This window comes from Podospora pseudopauciseta, chromosome 4 (assembly GCF_035222475.1).
Source record: "Podospora pseudopauciseta strain CBS 411.78 chromosome 4, whole genome shotgun sequence".
In the NCBI taxonomy this organism is placed as follows: domain Eukaryota; kingdom Fungi; phylum Ascomycota; class Sordariomycetes; order Sordariales; family Podosporaceae; genus Podospora; species Podospora pseudopauciseta.
Genome location: NC_085894.1, coordinates 896,679 through 919,277, shown reverse-complemented (window position 1 = coordinate 919,277; position 22,599 = coordinate 896,679). Strand labels below are relative to the sequence as shown.

The window sequence follows — 22,599 nt, the reverse complement described above, 5'->3', positions numbered from 1 at the left end:
CAAGACAGCTGACAAGAGTGGCAGGACAGGCAGTGTTTGCTAACTCCCATTCGCTGTGTTTTCGTCTCTTTGATCAGACAGGTGCAAAAATGATGGGGGTGGAAAGGCCTCCGCCACGATTTTATCGGCGTTGAGCGGCACCACGGGGTTGGGGCGACCAGCAGACTGGCACTTCACTTTTTGCCCCAGTGACTCAGACGATCCGGCATTCATAGGCCGGCCCAGATGCGTGATTACGCCAGCACACATCACCCGGGCCTATCATGTGCGGTGTGCCTGAAGAGAGCGAGATGGTTGGCCTCCCGGCCCTCTTCATCTCAAGGAAACTACTTCCAGATTCGGCCATTTTTGGGCTTATGTGCAGATATAACCTCAGAGAAGTGAAGATCTGACATGGCCGGCAGAAGCGGTGTTGTGTTGGTACATATGGGAGTGATGACGATCATGGCCATTCCGACGTCAAACCCGCTGCCGAGAAAACAGGGGGCCTCCTACGCTAAAACCCCACGCCTATGACGCACCAAGGGTCCTCGGGTTCTAGCTGGGTCCACCGGCATCCACCACCAGCGTGTCCCACAGCAAAACACCCATTGACGCTTGGCACACTCTCACATGCTTGCTAGGTATTCATCAATATTAGAAGCATCCAATAAAACACGCCATTCTATTTACATTCAAGTTTCCAACCGTGATACCCCGTCCACATTAACAACCTTCTCATCATCTCCAGGTTCAAACACGCCCTTCAAAAACCTATACCACCCCCCTCCAGCTCCCTCCTCAATATCACCATCCATATTCCCCAAAACCCACTCCCCCAACCCCGTCACCCCAATCTTGTTGCAGTACTTTTTCCAAACGCCACCTAAACTCATGGTAGACATACCGAGCCTGGTAATGCTGTACCCTCTCCTGGATATCCTCTGGCACCACCCCCTCGGGCCCAGTTACGCCATGCTCGAACGGTGACTTGAGTTCTTCTCACCGGTTGACCATCTCCTCCTTTGTCGGGGTCGTTGCCAGAGAGGTAGTCTGTTAGGTTGACATCGAGGGCGAGCATCCGGAGGTCGATGTTCCAGAGGGGCCCGTCGTCCGGGTTGGAGCGGGGAGGGAGTATTTTGCGGGGGCGGGGGGAGGAAAGGGCAGCCGCGGTTTCTTCCGGTTGGCTGGCCATCTTGGGCTATGTGAAGGTGTAAGAAATGTTTTGATCGTGATAAGACATCAAGGAGAGCGAGCGTTTCGAGCGTGTTTATGTGTTTTATCAGGTAGGTAGAAGGGGGTTGTCGGGAAGACAACAATCTCGCAATGCCTTCCTCATCCTTCTGGTCGTGGTTAGCCCCTTGGCAAGGATATAACCCAAGGCAGCAGCACGGACACTAGCCATCTCTTGACCTTGATCAGGAACATCCGTCGTGAGTGCCAGGTAGGTATGGATCACGTTCATATCGGTCATGTCATACAGAAACCTCGCCTGATTAAGGTACTTACCTCCACCCCTTACCTACTTTTCTTCTGCCACCCCTGTCACCCACCATACCATCTCACCCATCAACCCAATATCAAACCATGCTCCGCGCCCCCTCCTAACCCTAACCCACCTTCAACTAACCCACACCCTGAACCTCACCATCACCCTCCACCTCATCACCCAGCTCGACCCCACCCTCTACCCCCCAGATCCCTCCACCGAGGCGGCGCCGTGGGAGGAGGAGTTTGGGGGTGACGTTCGGGATGAACCCGGCTGGGGAGCGTTCTCCAGGCGAGGGTGAGAAACATTTTCCCGCCTGGGGCGGCTGAGGGAGAGGTAAAGGGGGTGGTGGTTAACAACGATGGGGAGACTGATCCCGAGGATGGACAGACTGAAAAAGAGGGTGAGCAGAGTAAGGGACAGAGGGAAACAATGGTCCTTCCGAAAAGAATGAGCATGACGAGGGATATTGTCGTAGACGACTTGCCCGACTATGATGACACCGAGGATGAATCGAAAAGCATAACATAAACATCATCATGTGCCTTTCGTTCGATGTGGTAATTTGCACAATATGTTACATTTCTCATGATGCAGGGTGCACAAAAGCTCACTTTGTCAAGAACTTCTGGAACGCCGACTGGTCAATCACGACGTTGCCCACAGCTCGTAACCTCTTGCGACCGGCCTTTTGCTTGTCGAGCAGCTTTCTCCTTCGGCCAATGTCGCTGGCGTGCAGCTTGGCCAAGACGTCTTTTCTGAAGGGTTTGAGCGTCTCTCTGGCGACGACTCTCCTGCCTGCCGCGGCTTGAATGATGACCTCTGCAAGTTTTGTTGTTAGCACTCCATCTGGAGCCAAAAGACAAAACAAGACCTACCAAACATCTGCCTGTCAACGTGCTCCTTGAACTTGGTCACCCACTGCCTCCCCAACCTCTCCACCTGGCTGTTGTGCACCACCCTCGCGATTGCATCCACCGGCTCCTTGTTCACGAGCAAGTTCAGCTTCACCAGGTTGCTCTCCCTCCACCCCGCATCCTCATAATCCAGCGTCGCATACCCCTTCGTGGCCCCCTTCAACTTGCCAAACAGGTCATCCACCAAACTCGCCGTCGGCAACTCATACTTGAGAATGACCTGCGTGGCATTGAAAAACTCGACGCTCTTCTGCACCCCCCTCACGCTCTCACAAAGCTCCATCACCCGCCCCAAGTACTCCTCCGGCAGCGTGATTGTCGCCGCCACAACCGGCTCATACAGCGTCGCCCTTTTCAGTCTGTGATCCTCCCCATCCGGAAACTCAGCCGGGTTAGTGATGATCTCCTCCTTTCCATCACTCCAGACAATCCTGACCGGCACCGCCGGCTCCGTAATAATGATATCACTCCCATACTCCCCCCTCAACCGGTCCTGAAAAACGCTACAGTGCAAGCTCCCCAAAAACCCCAACCTCCACCCCGCCCCCAGCGCGTCGGAATGGTCCTTTTGCAGAGTGATACTCCTGTCATTCAGCACCAGTTGCCCGATACTATCCTTCAACTTCTCGTAATCCCCCTGATCCGTCGGAAAAGCCGCCACAAAAACCATCGGCTTCGGCTCCTCAAACCCGGGATACGCCTCCACCTCCTCTTCTTTCCCTTTAACAGTAAACGTATCCCCTATTTTCGCGTCTTGTATCCTCTTCATGCCCGGATTAAAGAACACATACCCCACCTGTCCCGCCCTCAGGCACCTCTGCGGCACCGCCCCAGGATACTGTATGCCCACCTCCCCAACAGCATACTCATTCCCAGTCGCAAAACTAACCAGCCGATCCCCCGCCCTCACCGTACCGTCAAACACCCTCACCAGAAGCACCACCCCCCGAAAGGTGTCATACCAGCTATCCACCAACAACATCCTCAGCGGCTTGTCCAAATCCCCCTCGGGTGCCCTCACCCTCTCCACCACAGCCGGTAGGATATCCCCCACCCCCTTCCCCGTCTTCGCGCTGACTTTCACAGCATCCTTGCAATCCAACTCAAACACCTCCTCCATCTGCCCCAACGCCCTGTCCACATCAGCAGTGGGCAGATCGACTTTGTTGACCACCGGCACTAGACTCAGCCCCTGGGCAAACGCCAAATAAAAGTTCGCCACCGTTTGGGCTTGAACCCCCTGGCTGGCGTCCACGAGCAAGATCGCTCCCCCACAGCTGGCATAACTCCTCGTAACCTCCGCCCTGAAATCAACATGCCCGGGTGTGTCAACTAGATGGAGCAAATAATCCTGGCCATCCTTGGGGTAGTTCCATATCATCGTACACGTCTGAGCCTTGACCGTTATCCCCCTTTCCCTCTCAACATCGAGTTTATCCAGGACCTGTTTGTTGTCTTGACCGGGGAGGATGGTGCCCGTGTGCTCGAGCAGGCGGTCGGAAAGTGTTGATTTCCCGTGGTCGATGTGCGCGACGATGCAGAAATTGCGATACCGGGATATGGGGATTTTGGAGATCCGCTCCTCGAGGGAGGCAGATTTTCGTTCTAGGGGGCCGTCTTTGGTTGTGGGGGTTGAGGATGCCGCCCGGCGGAGTTGGGGTATTGGTGGGGGGAGGAGAGGTTGTCGAAATGGAGGAAGGGAGGATATTCTCGTCGTTATCGGTCGGGTCGTCGTCGTCGTCATCGTCGGGGAGAGGGAAGAAAGAGTTCGAAGGCAGAGGCTACCTCCAAGAGCTGCCGGCCTCGAGGCCAACAGACATTGCCGCTGCACCAGCCATGGTCGCATTCGCATTCGGCTGCTGAGGAGACCACCGGGGCATGTGCACCTCATTCAATTGTTCTGGTCTATTCACTCGGTACTGTTGAACCTGACCCGCAAAGATTGGAATCTGTCGAGCAGATATCGTCGAAAGCGCCGTGTTTTTGGCGTCGCTGTCGTTATAGTGGGATGGTGTTGAAGTCAAAAGGTCCGGAGCGACGCGCGCGTGCCAAGATGGACCGTCCCGCTAAATTTCTCCAAATTCCCCTTATCTTATCAGCCACAACTAGTCCACCATCAAATCAAGGGTCTCAAACTCAGGGTTCAGAAGGCTCAAAAAACGTGAAAAAAGAAACTCACCACCAGGGGACAAGAGAAGTGGTATAAAATTATATACAGGTCTTTTTCTAGATCTGACCCTTTGTCCGCCGGCTGACTGGCTGACTGACAATCCCTCCTCCATTCATTGTAACCTGACCCTCCTCCCTCCCATACCCTACCCTTCCTATAAACAATCTCCTCTATGCAATTGCTCTAATGCCATCCTACACAAGCACCCACTCAGCCCCCCTCTTCACAAACTTGTCCAACAGCATCGTCAAGTCGGTCAGCACAAAGCGGCAGATGTAAAACGCAAAAAACTCGGCCGCATGCCGGGTGCAGAGCTCAAGCCCAACCTGCGTCTTGTCGGCGTGACGCAGTCCGGGGTCGTCGACCTGTCGCGCAATCTGATCTGTATAAACATCATCATTAGCCATCTTCCATGCCCTGAGACCAAAAGAAAACTCACCGATCGACTGCGCAGCATCGAACAATCTCGCCAACGAGCTCATGTAACCCGCATTCGGCCCCGTAAACAACACATTCCCAACATCCCTCTTCGCCGGCCTGCTCGTGGGATGACTCGTCATGGGCAAGCTCGCCAACAACGCATCCTTTACCGTCGACTCGTGGCTAACAGTAGAAGCATTCGCCCCTCCTCCACCACCACCACTCCCCCCCTTCCCGCCATACGAACTCGCCAACCCAGGCAGATTCGCCGAACTGTTCTTGCTCCTCAGCCTCCTCCAAGAAAAACTGCTCCCCTTGCCGGCCACGCTCCCCGACCTAGGCATCGACGCCGCCTCCGCCTCCATCCCGCTCGCGTCCTTGAACATGGTCCCGCTCCCCTGAACACCAACCTCACTGCCCAGCTTCCTCGACAGCGCAGCCTGGATTTGCTCCAACACATTCTCAAGCGATTGCATCTCCTCCAGCACCAAGTCAGCATCGCACGTGTCCACCCTCGCCAGCTTCTGAAGCGCCGCCGTCAAGAGATCACAATTGGCAATCTTGTCCTCCACGTTCTTCAGCTTGACCCCCTTCATCTGCCAGACACCCCTCGGCACGAAAAGCTTGTTGCTCACGTACCCTCCTCGCGGATGGCACAGCGTCTGATACAAACACCTCATCAGCCAAAACGGTCTCAGCAGGGTATCATTCGGACACGGCTCCAGCGCGACAGGAGCATCGGGCAACAAAGGGTTCGGCGACCCAGGCGCGTCAAAGCTGTGAAGGTGGCTGTCCAACAGATGCATCCCCCCAGCAGCAGTGCTGTTGGCTCGGTCCTTGTACGCCTCGGGGAGTGCCGGGATTGAAGGTAGGCGTGTGCTGGAGCCCCCCATGCCGAACTGGTTGCTCGAGGGTGTCCCGGGCGACATGTCTCCATCGTCCATGTGCGAAATGGACAAATTGCGCGACTTCATGCTCTTCAAACTCGCCGACGAGAAGTTGCTTCGTAGCGTCGGGCGCGTCAAGGCTGGCGAGGCAGAACGAGAGGCTTCGTGCTCGTGGACGAAACCCAGGGGCAACGGCGGGGCATCGTCATCGTCCGGCCCCGCGGGACCGGGAGACGGTGTGGCTCTTGACGAAAAAGCACCCATCAAACGGCTGGGTCCCGCTGACAGAGCCTGCCGTTGCTGAACAATGTAATTCCCGGCCGACTTCGGCTGTGATGGGACAGCAGAGGAAGCCGTGGCAAGACCGGTCGGAGGTGCAAGCTTCGACGTCTCGATCTTGAGCTGCGCTGCATTTTGTCCCGAAAGACGTCTGTTTCGCACCGTCTGGTTGGAGCCTTGAGAACCGACAGTTTGCGGGGGCGGAGGCGGCAATGCGTGAGAAGGGGGCGGCGGCAGCGAGTCGGGCAAACGAGGCAGCGCCGCGTTCTTGTCACTGATGGGCGTCATGACGGTGGTGGCCGTGTGCGGTGGGTTTGATCCCATGGAGCTGTGCCACGTCCGGCTCGTCAGCCCGCTCGAATCCGACTCTCGTGGTATCGGCGGCCCTGTCCGGTTATTGTCAAACGAAAACTGGTCCAAGGCGTACCCTCTGGTCATCTCATCCAGCATGCGTTCTTCTTCTTCGGCCTCGTGATCCTCCCAAAACTCCTCCCCTATCGCTTCCTGCCGTCGATATTCCTCATCTTCCCGTTGCATCTCCAGTCGCAACCTCTGCTCTCGCTCCGTGGCCAGCGCCAAGGCGTCTCGTTCCTCGTCCCTTATTCTGTCTTGCGCAAGCTCAGCTTGGCGTCGTTCCTCATCAGCCCTGCCACCATCCTCCCCGCACCCTTGGTTTTGACCTTGATATGTTTGTTCCAGTTCGTAGCCATCATCGTACGCGGCCTCGATGGCGTCGTCCAGCGCGGCATCAAACTCGGCCTCCGTGTCTCCGCTCGCAGCTCGGATGTGTTTTCGAACAATCTTGGACGATGATCTCGAATGGACAGAGGACACACTAGAAGCCTCGGACTCGTCGATCGGATCAAGCCACGATACTGACTCGTGGCTGTTTACTCTCTGGTGACCCACCTGAGCATCATATGCGCCAAGACGAGCGCCCGACATGAGATAGTCGGGCTGTTGTTGTGTGCGGTCGGAGTGCCCATTGTCCGGTGGTGGAGGCGGGGGATTTGCTGGAGATGACGGTCGCCTCAAAGGTGACAGCGGACGTGGCATGAATCCATTTTGTGATTGCCCCTGGACCGGTGTCCCGCTGCCAGTCCTGGCTCTCGAAAAAGCAGACTGCAGAGAATACTGCTCGGTAAGGTAGCTTGTCGTGCCGTTTTGGGGGCCGGCCCTCGACGTGTCCACGGATAAGTTGGGCGGTGGCGCCCGCGGAGTGAAGCTTGGTCTGGGTGCGTGTCTCGATACTGCAGACGTCGGCTCTCTCTCGTACTCCCTCTCTCTGCCGTTGACCTGCGCGTGGTATATGGGCTCGTGGAATTCGTAGCTCTCCGGTCGTTCAGGTAGCTCCTTGCCCTCCGGTTCAATGTCGGCCAGCTGTTCGTCCAACTCTTGTATTCGGTTTGTGTAGGTTTGGTGCTATCGGACAAAGGGTACATGTGTGAGCACTGCTGTTTGGCTGTCTGCAAGCCCCGTGACATCGGCTCAAGAGTCAAACGGGGCCACGACTGGGGATTTCAAAACTCACGATGGCATCCAGCTTCCTCCTATCCTCCTCGCCATTCGTTCGCATCAGCACCTGTTGGAGCACGGTACACGCCTCGGCGTATGCCCGTCTTGCAGCTTCGAAATTCTGGACGTTGTCAAGCTGCACAGCCGTGTTCGCCTTTTGCAACGCTCTCGATAGCATGGCCTTTTGGGACGGTGGCTTCCCCGCCCTCTCTCGCTCCCTTTCTTTCTCTCTTTCTCTCTCCTTCTCCCGACTCCTCGAGGACCCATTCGTGTCTACGCTCCCCTTGGCCCCGGTTGAGCGGTTTCGCGAGTGGCCCCTGGGCTGCCCATTCTGTGTGTAGGGCATGGTCATAACGGTAGTATCGGTCGGCGTGATGGGATCAGCTGGGCGCAGCGTGATCGCGGGCCCTAGCCGCTGCAGCGACGATCCTGACTCTTGCTCGGAAAGCTGCGGTGTACCATCCCAGTCAGGGTCAATTTCTTCGGCCGGTCTCGCAATGCGTCGTCGCGGCGGTTCGATTGGCGCAACAGAAGACTGTGTCAGCACATCAGACTCAAAGACCTCGTCCTCCAGCGACGGCCCGGTCAAAATGGGCGGCAATGTCTCCAAGGGCGGGATCGGCGCTGGTACGGGGGAGTCGCTGCGGGGCCGGCTTGCAGTGCGGGTGGCTCCCGAGCGTGGAGACTCGTCCGCTGTCGACGGCCTGCTCTTTCCAAAGGCACCGCCGAGAAATTCGGTGCTTACCCGCTTGGTGAAGCCGGCAAAGTTCGATGCACGACTGGATGCTGTGGACGCTGACCACCGATTGAGGTTGCGAAACCCGTCGCTCAGTCCAGCGCTACTCGACCGAGAATGGCCCCTCTTGTGGATTGTTTGGGGTTCGTTTCTGCTGGCAGGGGTGCCCGTGGGCTGAGGGTCATTGAACACGACGTCGCGGAAGACGGGAGGCGCATGCGCTGTTGCTCGAGTTGGTGATCCTGATCCTGATCCTGATCCTGTGGCTGCCGGTCCAGGAAAAAGCGAAGAGCTTCGTGGAGGGTTCGGCTTGATCGACGCGGCGGGAGGGAAGGTGGTGTAAATGGAAGAGCGACGCTTGTTGTGTGTGACTTGGGGGGGAGGGTTGTTACTATTGACAGGGGCTCTGCTATTGTATCGGTGGTCTCGGCTGTCCAGCCGGGTGCGTGGCGACAGCGACGAGAGCGAGTTGATCGAGTCGTTTTGTTTGTGGGAGTGATGGTGGGAGGAGGAGGAGGAGGAGGACGGATTCGATGCGGACATGGTCTGCCGGCTCTCTCACTCTCTCTGTACTCCCAAGCAGCTAAGGAGTCGTCCCAGGGGAAGCCGAGACAGAGTCGGGTTGGGGTGCGACTGGGCGTCGAGCGAATGGGGGTGGTGGTGTGCAGCGCGCGCAGGGGGGAACACTGGGAGGATGTGTATGGTATGATTGATCCTCGGGCTGCCGTTGGTGGGCGTGGCCGACGCGATGGGCGCTGGGGAGCGCTGGGAGCGCTGGGAGCGCTGGGAGCGCTGGGAGCGCTGGGGGTCACTGGGGTAGCCCAATTCGTGACTTTTCCAATCGATATTTCCCCACCGACCAAATAAGCGTCCAATCTTGCAGAGCCGGCGCCAGTTAGCTACCAGGGGTAACTCTGCTAACTCTGCCTCTGTTTTCTGAATTCTGATGTGGATGGTATGGAAGGACAAGATGGCGGGTGTCACGGTCACGATGGTGTCGATGGTGTCGCTGGTGTCGCTGGTGTCGTCGTCGTCGTTGGTGCAGGTGGTGGTGGGTGGACGAACGTTGGAATTGCCTGACACATGACGGTATGTTTCTCTCGTGTGCAGCAGCAAATAAACCATCAAGAAAAACAAAATGTCAATGTTGGAGATGTCATGTTGGAACAGACAAACTGGGGCGGGTGACGAGGGGGGCGCTCGGGCGTTTCTCAGCCCAACACAGCAACAACCCAGGACTCAGGGCGACGGTTCCCTTTTGTCTTTTTAGTATTCTATTTGTTTTCTGTCGAATCCAGTCAGAGAGAATCAATCAATTACCGGAGACTGCCTCCCCTTGGCCTTGCTGCTCTTCCTGTGTCTCTGTGCCTCTCTCGGCGCCTCGCCATTGCCTGCCCTCCCACTGAAAAGCGGTTCCCAGAAAGCAACGCAGGGGCGTTGGTACGGTGCAGGGACGATGCCAGCAGCCCACACGGCAACATGCCCCACCGAGTCCACGGCGACGTGTGATTGGTCAGACTTTTTTCAAATGAAAATGCCCCTCATCTCAAAGTTCGGTTCGTGTTGTGTGATTTGGTACCGCCCGCCGTTGCCTTAACGGCCGACCCCATTGTTTCACCGTTCAGCCTGATAGTCTTGAGGTCCCACGGTACTTCGCTGCTATCATTGTGGAAAAGGGGGTTTTTCTGGTCTTTTCACAATAACATCATCACCGAGTCTGCCGTTTGTTGCTTGCTGAAAAGAAACATTGGCCAAACATTGTTCAGATGGCACGCCAACGTCGCATTCTCGACATCGCCATGAGACAAGTCCCCAGCTTCATTGTTTCCCTCGAGTTGCCCTCGCTCCCTCGACAAACCTCCAAACGCATTTCGTTTCATGCTCATGCTCGCGCCTGACATTTGGCATCTTCCACCGCAGGACAATATTGGATGCTGTGGCGTCATCAGCCGCCATCCAAGATGATGCAGTGCCGACACGGCTACTCGCAGTTGCACCTCACCTCAACCCGTCATATTCCATTTGAGCAAGGCTGATGATGTTTACGGAGTATGCCCGCTGACAAAGTCATTCCAACAGACCATCCGTCAACCTCCCAGCCCAAGTTGATGTTTCATTGCCCCTCCGGCATCTTTCTTACCGACGAACCCCCCCAAAGTCTGGGCGTTGACGATCCGGTCCAGGCCCGGAGCTCACAGACGTTTTGCAGTGGATTCACCGTCCTTTAACCTCCGTTCCTGTTTACATCACCTCGTAGCTATCTGAAGTGGTGTCGTCATGGCTCGAAAAGTCGACATATCAATGGGCTGGTTCTCGCTATCACGCATAAATGCACATCATCCCACCACTTCCTTCCGAGTGCCGCACGGGCCATTCTCGCACTTGGTGGAACAGAAACAACAAAACAGCATTGATGGTGATGACAACTCCATCAGTCGCCGTCCCAGGAAAAGGAGTCATCTTTTGGGTCGTCTGAACTTCTTGGGAGTCAGCAGCCCTGGAGGTGGCGCGGGTGACACAGTTCCCTCGTCCCGACCAACAGGGCTGAGGCGGCCCACCATCGTCTGTATCCCGCTCGATTACCGAGTCTCTCGCCGCAAGAAAGGAGATAAATCGTGACACCTTATAAGATATACATGTGTGGTGAGATCTCGCCTGTCTGTTGTGCTCATGTGATCAAGAGCCAGTAAAGCGGTGCCCAAGTCTCGACTGATCTTCATAGGAGTTGGAGATACATGTCAGAATAGTCAATGAGGCCCACTGTTAAGGATTTAATATCTTGGCAGTGGGGCCAGAGACACCAGGTTCGGCCTCGCTGGGCCACCTGGGAACCAGAACTGACACTTTTGACCACCCCTTATCTTATTTGACAATATATGGCTTCTTGTTATGTGGTGATTTTGTCATTCCTTTGACCTAAGGAAATCCTTTCTTATGCCTCGGCCGAGGTTGTCCGTTGTCTGGTGGTAAAGCTCCATGCTTGGGGGCTATATGCAGGCCACAATATTTCCGGCGGAGTATCTCGCAAACATATCTGCAGTCAGGAAAGATACCCATTTGGTAATTGCCATGTTCATTTATCACCAGACAGAACTGGTAATGACGGAACAAAAGGCAAGTTTGGTAGCCCAGGGGCGGTTTCTGTATGCAGGGCTAACATCGGCCTGACCGTTAAGATGCCCCTCACTTGATTCGTGAAGAGTCTTTCTGGTGTTAGTCGCTCCCTTGCAGAAGTGACGTAGAAGAAGAAACATCAAAGGTGGTGTATTAGATCTGGTAAGACACCTGTTGAGGACGTGTCCATTCAACGTTGGCTTCTTGTCTGAGCCAACCTTGGCCAGCAACTTTGCATATTCAGAGCTGGTGCCATAGTGTGGACAACCTCATTATCACTGAGTGAGCATTCAGTGAAGCCACCAAATGTTTACATTGGGCAGATTATCTGTAATTTTGCGAATCTGTGCCGGCATTTCCTCAAGTGCGGGCAGGTATCACAAACTAAGCTGAACAGGCGCCACAGTCAGCCGCCCATTTGAAGCTGTGATCGTTGTGGGATTGGTTACCCTTGGGCCGGCCTTGTCTGCTGTGGCTCAAGGAAGTCAGCTGAAATCTGCCTGAAACCTCTCGACAGCAAGCAGCTGACTTCTCTTTCTCTCGATCCACGGTAGGTGAGTAAATGGAACCGTTTTGAACCGGGTTCCCTCACAGTAAAGATTTGTACCACTTTTAACTCATCTCAACCACTTCGACTCAAGATGCCATCTCGGCGATATGGCAACTTCAACTTCTTGATGAGACCACTTGCTCCCGCTCGAAGTAGGTCTCAGTCTACCATCCCATCCCTGTACTGTCGCCAGTCTTCATGTCCAGCCTAACAACATGAATCGACCCCCCTAACCCAGAATGCCAAACCGACCTACGAGAGATTGTTCACCACTTTGACTTGACAACAAAAGCAATCACTGCGTCTGCCCCACCGGCAGCAGCGAACCTTTCCAGTTACTCTGTGTTCGAATCATCCCATATGCAAAGGGTCACGTACTGCTTGAGCAACTACACCGACTGCGTCCAACACTAGCAATATGTCTTTGACGATCGGACCGCTCGGCTCTCGCCAAAGAGTACTGTTCTGATATTCCCCGTGAAGGTGAAGGAGATCAGAACGATTCAACGCGACGCAAGAGCATTGTACGACGGCATCAAGGGCCACATGCCACAGACAAAATTTGGCCAACTGGTTTGAAGTGGAAGAGGCCATCTTAAAGCAGTTTCAGGCTTTTGATGACTCTTCTGAGGTTTTGACCGAGTGGAAGCCTGCTTTTGGTATAATAGTCGAGAAGCTGCCCATTTGAGGGCGTTGGGTGTAAGGACTGAGCACCTACAGTCGATTTCTTGATGGATCAATCGGTGCTGACATGAAGAGCCTTAGCCGGGCGATACTCCTCAGAGGAACCAACTCATGGGACCGCGATTCCCTAACCTCAACGCCATCGTCCCCATCGTAACGCTAGCAGCTGGCTTACGCTCATTCCATCATGACACCACAGCCTCCCCGGACACGGCTCAACCGAGGATCCCAACTTCTGGGTTGCGATCCAGAGCTCCATCATGTTGCGGCTTGATCTGTTCACAGCCTTGTTGCCGGTCTACAACCGGTAGGTACGTGGAGCGGCGTGGCACTGGTCGATAATATTCACCATGATCGGAGCTCTCAGCGCAGGTGCCGCGCCATCCTAGCATATCCATCTCTCCCTACGTGCTGGAGTGGACTGTTCTCTTTTATCGGGGCAGCAGCCCAGGCGTATCTGGCGCTGCAGCTTTGTTTGCTTGCTGCTTCGCGTAGCAGGCGTGAGAGGACGGGGTGAGAAGAGGTTGTATGTCCGGGCTCAGGTACCTACCGCTGGAGTCAAAAGCTAGCAAATCTAGGGTGCTGACTTTCTGGGAGTTACCCATTGTTTCAAGGCACCAACTTGTACCTATGGTTGAAAATGTTTCGTGGTGTGGGGGACATGAGAGCACATCAGACCTCGGTTATGTGCTCGGCGTTCACATAGTATCTACCTCACTTGAGGCGGAACGTTATCCCTCAGCTAAGAGCTGTTCTGATTAGCTGATATAATGCCCTAGTTATTCTTTTGAAATTGTGGCTTGCTATAGTGGGAATTTGCCCCTGATGTGCAATCGGCAAGTTTGAAGAGATGATTGGGGCGGTTCTGTGGACAAAGCTGAGATAGTAAATTATTTGGTGCTGGGTACCTAGCAAGGTACCTATCTCGCACGACCGTGCCACTGGTGGCTATTAGGTGTTGGTAGTATGTTGGTGTTACCATGCAACTCTATGAATTGTTGCTGGGGGACAGTATGAGTTGTACAAGAATTTAGGCGCGAGCAGCTTGGGCATGTGGTAGGTTATGAACTGTTGATGCCAATCAGGATTATCCAAGCGCTGTGATGTGAATCGTGGGCTTGGACATTGAAGGATTAGCCATAGGATTATGTCTGCTGTGCGGCTGATTTGTACCATACGGCCTTCTAGTCTGTTGGTTGGTTGTGAGCCTTTAAACCAATGATTGGGGGGGGCGGGCAACCTCTTTGTATACCTCAGTATCCCTCTGAGGTCTCCAAGACAAGATATCAACTAGGTATCGAGGAGTGGTTGATTTTGGCAACGCGGCCTGCCTCAAGCCATATTAGAACCGCCCGGGAAATCGGCACCAATTCTACTTTTAGGACAGAACAACCCGTCGTGCTCGAGATTGCTATTTCCTTTGTTTAGATTGAAACTCCCGTCGTTTTGAGTGTTTGCCCCTGAAGTCGCCCGATTTCCAGGACAGCAAGTCTCTGTAAAGCACATCACCGGGTGTCCAGGAACAAAATAGCATCCTGTATGCCCTTCCCCTCAGCTCACCCGCCATGGGATTCTCACCTCTGTTGCATCCCGGCGAATCGGGATCGTTTGGGGATATTGGCAGTTATATGACAGAGGTTGAAGGGATGACGAACATGGCTGTGTGTAAGGCGGGCTGTTGGAGAAGACAGAATGCAGGCTGTCAAATGAACTATAAGCCACGCGCTACATGGGTTTTGGAGAGCAACGGAGAGCACTTAACCGCTGGTGTCAGTAATTGCCCAGCGATCCCTTGTGATGATGTCGCGGAGACGCCCATCCGGCAGATGTCGTTCGCGTGGCTTTCGCCGCATTTTACCACCAATTGGGAGTGGCCGTAGATTTTCTGGGGAGTGTCATTCGCGCGCATCTTGCAGTTGGCACGGGGTTCTGGGGTCCACGGCCAGCAGGGATCAATATTGTCTTGAATATGGCAAAAAGGAGTCGAAGCCGCACCTGGGCCCTTTAACCGTTCCGTTCAGCAACGCGGCTAAAGATGGGAGTTGGGGGGAGCAAAAATGCCCGACCGAGATCGTGTTGCACTGCGTCGTGGGGCCCCGCAAAATGGCATTCGGGGCTTTTTTGCTCCTGTGCGGAAGGAGAATCCTGGTTGCATGGAAGGGGAAGGCGTGGGTGAAGATCGGGGAGCATGGCCTATGATCTTCAGGTACGTCTTGGACTGATGGAGCATGGTTGGCCGAGAACAATATCATGTAGTCAACAGAGGATACATCGAATCGGAACAGTGGGACCCAAGGGTAGAGATGCGTGGGTAATCCCGAGCAGCCATCATGGAATCTGAGACTAGGTATATAGGAGGCTGGCCCTTCCAACCTAACCGCTTCTTTTTCAGCTACCCAGTCATCCCAGCCGAGTCTCACCCACCGTCAAAGATGAAGGCCAGTCTTATGCTTCTGTTGGCACCGTTGGTGTCAGCGGCTCCCACCGTCGAGCACCGTCAGGCTTCCCAGAGCATCGACGCGCTCTTCAAGGCCAAGGGCAAGGAGTTCTATGGCACTGCCACCGATCAGGGCCGTCTTCAGGCTGGCCGGAACGCCGCCATTATCGAGGCCAACTTCGGTCAGGTCACTCCCGAGAACAGCATGAAGTGGGAGAGTCTCAACCCCCGCCAGGGCCAGTACAACTGGGGCCAGGCTGACTACCTCGTCAACTGGGCCACCGAGCGCAACAAGACCATCCGTGGCCACACCTTTGTCTGGCACTCTCAGCTCGCCGGCTGGGTCAACCAGATCAACAACCGTGACCAGCTCACGCGTGTGATCCAGGAGCACATCCGCACCGTCGGTGGCCGCTACAAGGGCAAGATCTACCACTGGGTATGTCATGTGTTGTGATCATGTTGTGAACAAGGAAACTGGAGAGCTGACACAACTCGATAGGATGTGATCAACGAGATGTTCAACGAGGATGGCTCGCTCCGCAACAGCGTCTTCTCTCGTGTCCTCGGCGAGAGCTTCGTCAAGATTGCCTTCGACGCCGCTCGCGAGACCGACCCCTCGGCCAAGCTCTACATCAACGACTACAACCTCGACCAGCCCAACTACGCCAAGGTCACCCGCGGCATGGTTGCCAACGTCAACAAGTGGCTGTCTCAGGGTATCCCCATCGACGGTATCGGTACTCAGGGCCATCTTCAGTCCGGCCAGGGCAATGGTCTTGCCCAGACCATCAAGGTTCTCGCTGCCACCAGCGTCAAGGAGGTCGCCGTTACCGAGCTCGACATCCAGAACAACAACAGCAACGACTACGTCGCCGTGACCCGTGGCTGCTTGGAGGAGCCCAAGTGCCGTTCCATTACCGTCTGGGGTGTCCGTGACCAGGATTCGTGGCGCCCTCAGGGCAACCCTCTCCTGTTCGACAGCAACTACAACGCCAAGGCCAACTACAACGCCATTGTGCAGTTCCTGTCGCAGTAAATGGATGAGAGGAAGGGAAAGGGCGAGGTAGAATGAGAACTCCTGGGTTGTAAAGTTAGCTCAACATCAGGTACCGGCACAATGTAAATACGCACCCTACGATACCGAGGTATCTTTCAAGAGACTTGAATGCTTCCACAGTTCTCATTTTCTACTGCAAGGTATTGAGTCCTCGGAAATCGGCATGGACTTTGATCCTAGATAGGAGGCCTACAGCTGACAACGAAAAGCGGAAGTGAGTACCTAGCATAAATTCGTGATCGAAAACCAGTATCACTGTCCGCGATCAGGGGTCATGTTGTGGTATGACTGCAGGGTAAGCTCTGCCCAATCGCGACTCTTCGGGGCCACGTCAGATGCATCACGATTCTCGGCGGTCAGCGTACTACACGGATGGACCAGTGGTATGGATGTAAAAGTGGCGTAACATGAGAGTGACACCAAAATCTGACATGCGGAGTTAAGGCAGCAGTTTAAGCTCTCGCCCCACAGTCAACCAATCAGAAGCGTCCATTTCTCAGCTGGTGCTTACCTAACATGCTTGCTGGCCTTAGCGTGACTGCCCGACGAGATGAGACCAGCGACTTCAGTGGACCTCGATGAAACGAAGCAGCGAATCCCTTCTTTTGATCTCTCTGACTTGCAGATCTCCAAGCCACACGCAATGATGCCCACTACCCCAATACGACCCCGCGCCCTTCTGCTTCATCCCTATCGCACCGTAAACATGGAGCCACGCAGGAGCCAGGGACAGACGGGGCTTGGGAGACTTAAATCTGACGACCATTTTTCCAGTAGCTATAATCATGCCCACTTCTCCAAACCACGTCGTCAGATCAGTATCCTCCGTCAGGAACCTCGAAGCCCGTCACGCCCATCCCTTCGACGTGTGGAATCAACGAGACTCCTCAAATCTCCGATGGTGGTTTGGCAGCTGCATGTCAGGAAGTAAGTCGATTACACATCTTCGGCATTCCAGGTATCACAACTAACTGCTTTCCTGGTTAAGTTCTTCAGACCTCACCCTGACCTGATCAGTCTCTGCTTCCAGCTCGTCGATACCCGTCTCCAACTCCACCACTCTCTCACTCTCTCCCGCTCTCTTCGGCCACCCACGTTGTGGACAATACAATTGGCACCGCAAAAATAAGTAAACGCACACCATATTTTGGACCACACGTCAAATATAGTCTATAGGCCTATTGGCTATCATTTGAGGCCTATTTTCTTTTTAAATAGGTGTAAGCTGACGATCATTAAGGTGTCATCATGGGTTCGCCACCCCATCGCAGTCTCTACGATGAGGCTTTTGAGCGGTTCAAAAAGTCGAAGCACGAGCGTTATACCGATCCAAAAGAGGTGGCCGTCCTCAATGAGTTCCTGCGTGAATATGCCGGACCAGAAGACGCCAAGGAAGCCGCCCAGCAGTTGCAGGCAGCTACTGGCAAGAAGTATGGCAACAAGAAGCTGGCCGATGTGGAAATTCCAGAATCGTGGATCACCAACATCATGGAGAACATCGACAACTTCATCACGGCCGGAGACTACCTGACGGAAGGGGCTCCAGAAAGCGTCGGGCTGGCCTGGTACGCCGTCAAGCTAACCCTGACAGCCATCCACAGCAACTACGAGCTTTATAAGTTTTTTGGCACGGCCCTCAGCGATATCAGTGAGATTATGATCATCGTTCGTCATTACGACCGACTCTACGATGAACGCGGCAAAAAGCCCGACTGGAAGCCCAGTCCGCTGGTGGAGAAGCTGTTCCAGGATGTGACGGAAACCTACGTGGCCGTCCTCGATTTTTCGTTTGCTGTGAAGCGTCATATCACGGCTGGGTCGTTTGCTCGGCTCAAGCATGGCCTCAAGGACTTTTTCGGGTCTAACAAGGTAGGTTCGACCAGCGCCAAGGACTGTGCTATAGATACGGCCACTAACCTATCCATAGACCAAATTCGAGGAAAAGCGCGAGACAATTGCTATCCTCAAAAAGAAAATCCTCGAGGGCAGCCAGGGTGCCTTCCAAGACAAGACTCTTTCCCAGCTCCAGGGTGTGTCGTCAGTTGTGGCCGATATTGCCAGCTCTATCAAGCAGTTCGAGACCTTCCACCACAAGATTGACATGATTACCCAGAGAATGGACGAGCTGGCCAGCAATACCAAGCGCAAGTCTCCGTGGGACTTTGCCCTGGAAGACTACAAGGCATACCAGGAAGCGCTGCAACCGCTAGAAGGGTGTCGGAGAGTTTTGGGTGACACCATTGATGCGCTTGTTGCGATGCCTGAAGGCACTTGCAGCTGGGTCTTCGAGGAGCCGGACTATGAGACGTGGGAGCAGTCGGACGAGTGTGAGATGTTGTGCATTACGGGCGAAGAAGGAACTGGAAAATCCTATGTCATGGCGTCCATTATCAGACAGTTCCTCCCAGGCCAGGGTGATGATGACGAGGACGAGGAGGATGCATGGAACCCGGATACCGCCTACCTTTACGTCACCTGCAATCCTGACGCCAAGGAAGGCAAAGATCAAGTCATCACAGCCGAGACGGTTCTGCACACACTGCTTTCTCAGCTCTATGAGTTGGCCCTGGAGACAAAGAACGCGAGTCTTCTGGAGAGCTGCACTGCGGTGTTCAAGGCCGCAAAAGCAAACTTGCAAAATGCCCAGCCCCACGAGAGAGAGCGCATGTCCGAGTTTCCGCAGTTCGTTGGAGGATTTTGCAAGCTGGTCCGTCTTTTGCAAAGAGATGTGGTCGTGGTGGTTGATGGAATCAGCAAGTCAACCCTCGAGGGTCAACACCAGCGAACGCTCCTTCGGGAACTTCGTTCTCTTCGGGGCCAAGTCGACGAATTGGTCAAGAATCACATTCTCATTCTTGTTGGGTGCAGCTCTCCCACAACGTTTCAGAACGACTATCAGCATGACGAGGAGTTTCCCAACCAGTTGATCATTGATGTTGGCGAAGGCAATGGGAAAGATCTCCGAGCGTTCCTGGCGGATGAACTCGGCAACATCCCAGGCCTCACCTCCAAGGAACGCGAGGAGGCTACGGTTGCTATCCTGGACAAGGCCCAGTCCAAGTTCTCGTATCTTGTCAAGACTGCCATCCCGTTTATGAAGGAACCGTTCCAGCGACCGCTCTCCAAACGGCTTTTGGAGCTCCCGGGTGGTCTGGGGGATGTGTATTCCAAGGCCCTACGCAACCTAAAGCCCAACTACGTCGGTCTTCTCAAGACTGCCCTCACGTGGGTTGTGCTCGCCAAAGACAACCAAATCTCAGCACGAGAAGTCATGGACGACTTTCAGGGTACTTACACCAGCCCCGTGGTTGATGTCTCCAGCGACAACACAGAGGATGACCTCGCCTTTGAGCACATTTCAAGTCTGGAAAGGGAACAGCTCCTGCAGGCAGTGGAAGGCATTCTGAAACTCAGCTCTGTCGAGGGCAGGTTCATGGTTCATGCGCCCATCGGAGAGCTTGACGATATCGAGGATTTCTTTTGCAGCTCTAGCGGTGCGACTGCTGAAGCGGATAACGAACTGGAAGCCGCCGAACTCTGCGCAAAGTGCAAAACGAGTGATGCCATGCACAAGGCTCTGAAGATCGACGCTCGCGAAGGGCATTTGCAGCTGGCTCTGGCTTGTCTGCGACATCTCAACCACCCTCTGTTCCAGAAACACGCTGGCTTGTCAAGCATTCCGGAGTCCAAGGTTCCAGATTTTCAAATGGAGGCTCTGCCCCCAAAACATATGCTGACTGAGAAAATGGTGCTGCCGTTGGAGAATTCCGATGACGAGGAAGATGTTGTTGATCCCAGTCTCTTCGATCGTGAGCATTTCAACTCCTGGGAAGACGAAGAAGACAGCGACTCATCTTCTGAGACGGAACCTACGCACCACTTGAGATACGAGCTTCTCAATTGGGCATACCATGTTCGCAAGGCTGAGGAGCTGTTTTCACCAGAGGAGAGGACTTACAGCAGCCTGTGGTCCCAGCTGATGACAGAACTTGACGCCTTTTCCTCCAAAACTGATCTCTTTTTTGCTTGGCAAACGAGCCAGCCGACCTCGAATCCGCCAGAGGAACGCAAGTACACTCTTGCCAGCGGCTCCCACAAGCCGCTGCATGTTGCTGCCTATCTTGGGCTGACTAGCTGGGCCGAGCGTCTACTTGAGGCTGGTGCCGATGTCAACGAAGTCTGCAATGGTTTCACCCCAGTCCAGGTGGCAGCTTCAGTTGGGAATAGGTTGGATATGATGAAACTTCTGCTCGAGAAGGGCGCAGACCCAAATTCGAAATCCAAATGGGGGTTCAACGCTTTTCACTACTGGATCAGAAATGACCAGCAGCTTGAGGGCGTCCAGTTGTTGCTTCAACATGGCGCTGATGCTCGCATCAGGAACGAACCCTACGGCTGGACACCGCTACATCTGTTTGCCCGAGAGGGAACAGATCCAGCAGTGTTGGCTGCCCTGTTGGAGCATGGCGCAGAGATTGACGCCCCTGAGGGAGTGCTAAAACTCACCGCGTTCCACATTCTGCTTGCTTTCAGGACTGCAGCACCCGAAGATCTTTTGCTTGCCTTCATTAGACACAAGGCTGACATCAACGCCGAGAACCTTACCTCGGCCCGTCCTCTGCAGATGCTCGCAACGCAGGGCCAGGTTAAGAACATGGAGATTCTTCTACGTGAGGGTGTTGTCGAGATCGATGACACGGATATTCAAGGGACAACTGCTTTGCAAGAAGCCATTGCCAGCTTGCATATTGATGCCGCCCGCTTACTGCTTGAGCATGGTGCTGATCCCGAATTTACCGACACGCTCAAGAGGACTTCTTTGCATCTGGCGTGCCGAAGAGGAGCAACAGATATTGCCAAACTGCTTGTTGAGCACGGCTGTGACGTGAACATCGTCGACGTCCATGGCTGGACGCCTTTTTTCATTGCCCTTCTGGGGAAACTAGAAGGGAGCCACAAGACTGCGTCCCTGATTCTCGACGCGCTTGTGCAGCGTGAAATTCCCCTTGCGGACATCAACAAGGCTGGACGTAGCGGCAGAACTGCCCTTCGACAAGCGGCATCTCGCGGGTTTGATGACATTGTGTCAAAGATGATTCAGGTATCTATTGAGCGCGACGACGCTGCCGCTCTTGCCATCGACGTCAAGGACGAAAAGAAGGGAATGACGGCTCTGCACCGTGCTGCCCTGGGAGGCCACGTCGAGTGCGTCCGCTTGCTGTTGGAGGCAAAAGCGGACGCCTCTATCAAGGACACCTCCTCTCGAACTGCTCTCGTGTTGGCTTACGAACAGTGGGCAGTAGTCCACACTCCCGCCTTCGAGGACACGATCGCCCTCCTCATCTCGGCCGATCCCACCGCCGCGATTCAAGACTCCTCCTTGATCGCGACCTGTGCCGCCAACGGAAGCGTCAAGCTCCTCAAGCAACTCTGGTCCCTCAACGCAGACTTTAGCCGCCCAGACCACTTCGGCTGGCGCCCCATCGAGCTGGTGCGCAACTCGGGAAGCGAGGAAGCGGAAGAGTTTCTCCAGGAGCAGAACACCTGGGTGAAGAACCTGCCATCTCGGTGGTCGACCTCTTTACCTGGTGCCACTGCCATCGGCGCCAAGAGCGTAGGAGCGGATGGTATTACGATACGACACCTCTCCGCGAAGGAGGTGTCCGTTTCGGCCGACAAGCCCCTTCCTCCGGGGTTGGATCGTTACTACTACGAGATCACCATCAAGGACACTCCTTCTCTCCCAGAGTCGGAGACTCTGCTTTGGCACAAGGCTAGGCCACCGAAGCCAATGGTGGCACTTGGATTCAGTTCTGTCGGGGCGGCGGGTGTGAAGTTCCCTGGTGAGACCGTCATGGAGAGTGACGTCAACCCGAACGCCAAGTCGTGGGCTTACAACTCGCGGGCTGGGGAGATTTATGCTTCTGATGGGTCGGGGACGAATTTTATTGGGATGGCTTATGGGGAGGTGGGTGATGTGATTGGCGTTGGGGTGGATTTGGCCCAGAGGGAGATGTGGGCTACGAAGAACGGGGTCAAAGTGGGTGTGTATGATGATGAGGATGGAGACATATCGGGGAGGTTGTTTCCTATTGTTGGGTTTGGGGGGTTTGTGCAGTTTGAGGTTAACTTTGGAGGGCCTGGGAGGGAGTTTGTTTGGAAGGGCGAGCAGGAGGAGGAGGAGGAGGAGGAGGAGGAGGAGGAGGAGGAGGATGAGGGCAGTCAAGGGGATGATGAGGGAGAAGATGGGGTCGATGGGGGTGACGGTGACGAGAAAGAGGAAGAGTAGGGGAGTTTTGATATTCTCCAGCGTCCACATTGACACTAACAATGCACACGTGCCTAATAATTATTTACAGTGA

The 22,599-nt window shown here is 54.6% G+C and overlaps 4 protein-coding genes across 4 annotated transcripts; 2 read left to right on the top strand and 2 right to left on the bottom strand.

The window, feature by feature from the left end:
• Nucleotides 1-1,689: 1,689 nt before the first annotated feature.
• On the bottom strand, nt 1,690-4,538 carry GUF1_2 (Translation factor guf1 mitochondrial). The gene is made up of 2 exons (XM_062911838.1): nt 2,347-4,538; nt 1,690-2,290 (listed from the first exon to the last, which is right to left on the bottom strand). Exons 1-2 carry the CDS (start codon nt 4,274-4,276, stop codon nt 2,079-2,081), a joined length of 2,142 nt encoding a protein of 713 aa, XP_062765438.1. The 5' UTR covers nt 4,277-4,538; the 3' UTR covers nt 1,690-2,078.
• Nucleotides 4,539-4,749: 211 nt separating this feature from the next.
• Nucleotides 4,750-8,935, bottom strand: QC763_402060 (uncharacterized protein; the record flags this gene model as incomplete). The annotated part of the gene is made up of 3 exons (XM_062911837.1): nt 4,750-4,937; nt 4,995-7,563; nt 7,673-8,935. 3 exons carry the CDS (start codon nt 8,933-8,935, stop codon nt 4,750-4,752), a joined length of 4,020 nt encoding a protein of 1,339 aa, XP_062765437.1.
• Nucleotides 8,936-14,651: 5,716 nt separating this feature from the next.
• XYL2_1 (Endo-1,4-beta-xylanase 2) lies at nt 14,652-16,622 on the top strand. The gene is made up of 2 exons (XM_062905876.1): nt 14,652-15,616; nt 15,680-16,622. The coding sequence occupies exons 1-2, from the start codon at nt 15,071-15,073 to the stop codon at nt 16,214-16,216; spliced, it is 1,083 nt and encodes a 360-aa protein (XP_062765436.1). The 5' UTR covers nt 14,652-15,070; the 3' UTR covers nt 16,217-16,622.
• Nucleotides 16,623-17,485: 863 nt separating this feature from the next.
• QC763_402040 (uncharacterized protein) lies at nt 17,486-22,526 on the top strand (the record flags this gene model as incomplete). The annotated part of the gene is made up of 3 exons (XM_062911836.1): nt 17,486-18,106; nt 18,183-22,433; nt 22,455-22,526. 3 exons carry the CDS (start codon nt 17,486-17,488, stop codon nt 22,524-22,526), a joined length of 4,944 nt encoding a protein of 1,647 aa, XP_062765435.1.
• Nucleotides 22,527-22,599: the final 73 nt, after the last annotated feature.

What these genes read in the sequence shown, in the direction of transcription:
- GUF1_2 (XM_062911838.1), bottom strand. Translation starts at nt 4,276, where the DNA reads ATGAGGTGCACATGCCCCGGTGGTCTCCTCAGCAGCCGAATGCGAATG. An exon ending in CGTTGACAGGCAGATGTTTG is followed by an intron (nt 2,291 to 2,346) that starts GTAGGTCTTGTT and finishes CAAAACTTGCAG; the next exon opens with AGGTCATCATTCAAGCCGCG.
- XYL2_1 (XM_062905876.1), top strand. Translation starts at nt 15,071, where the DNA reads ATGGAATCTGAGACTAGGTATATAGGAGGCTGGCCCTTCCAACCTAAC. An exon ending in AGGGCAAGATCTACCACTGG is followed by an intron (nt 15,617 to 15,679) that starts GTATGTCATGTG and finishes ACAACTCGATAG; the next exon opens with GATGTGATCAACGAGATGTT.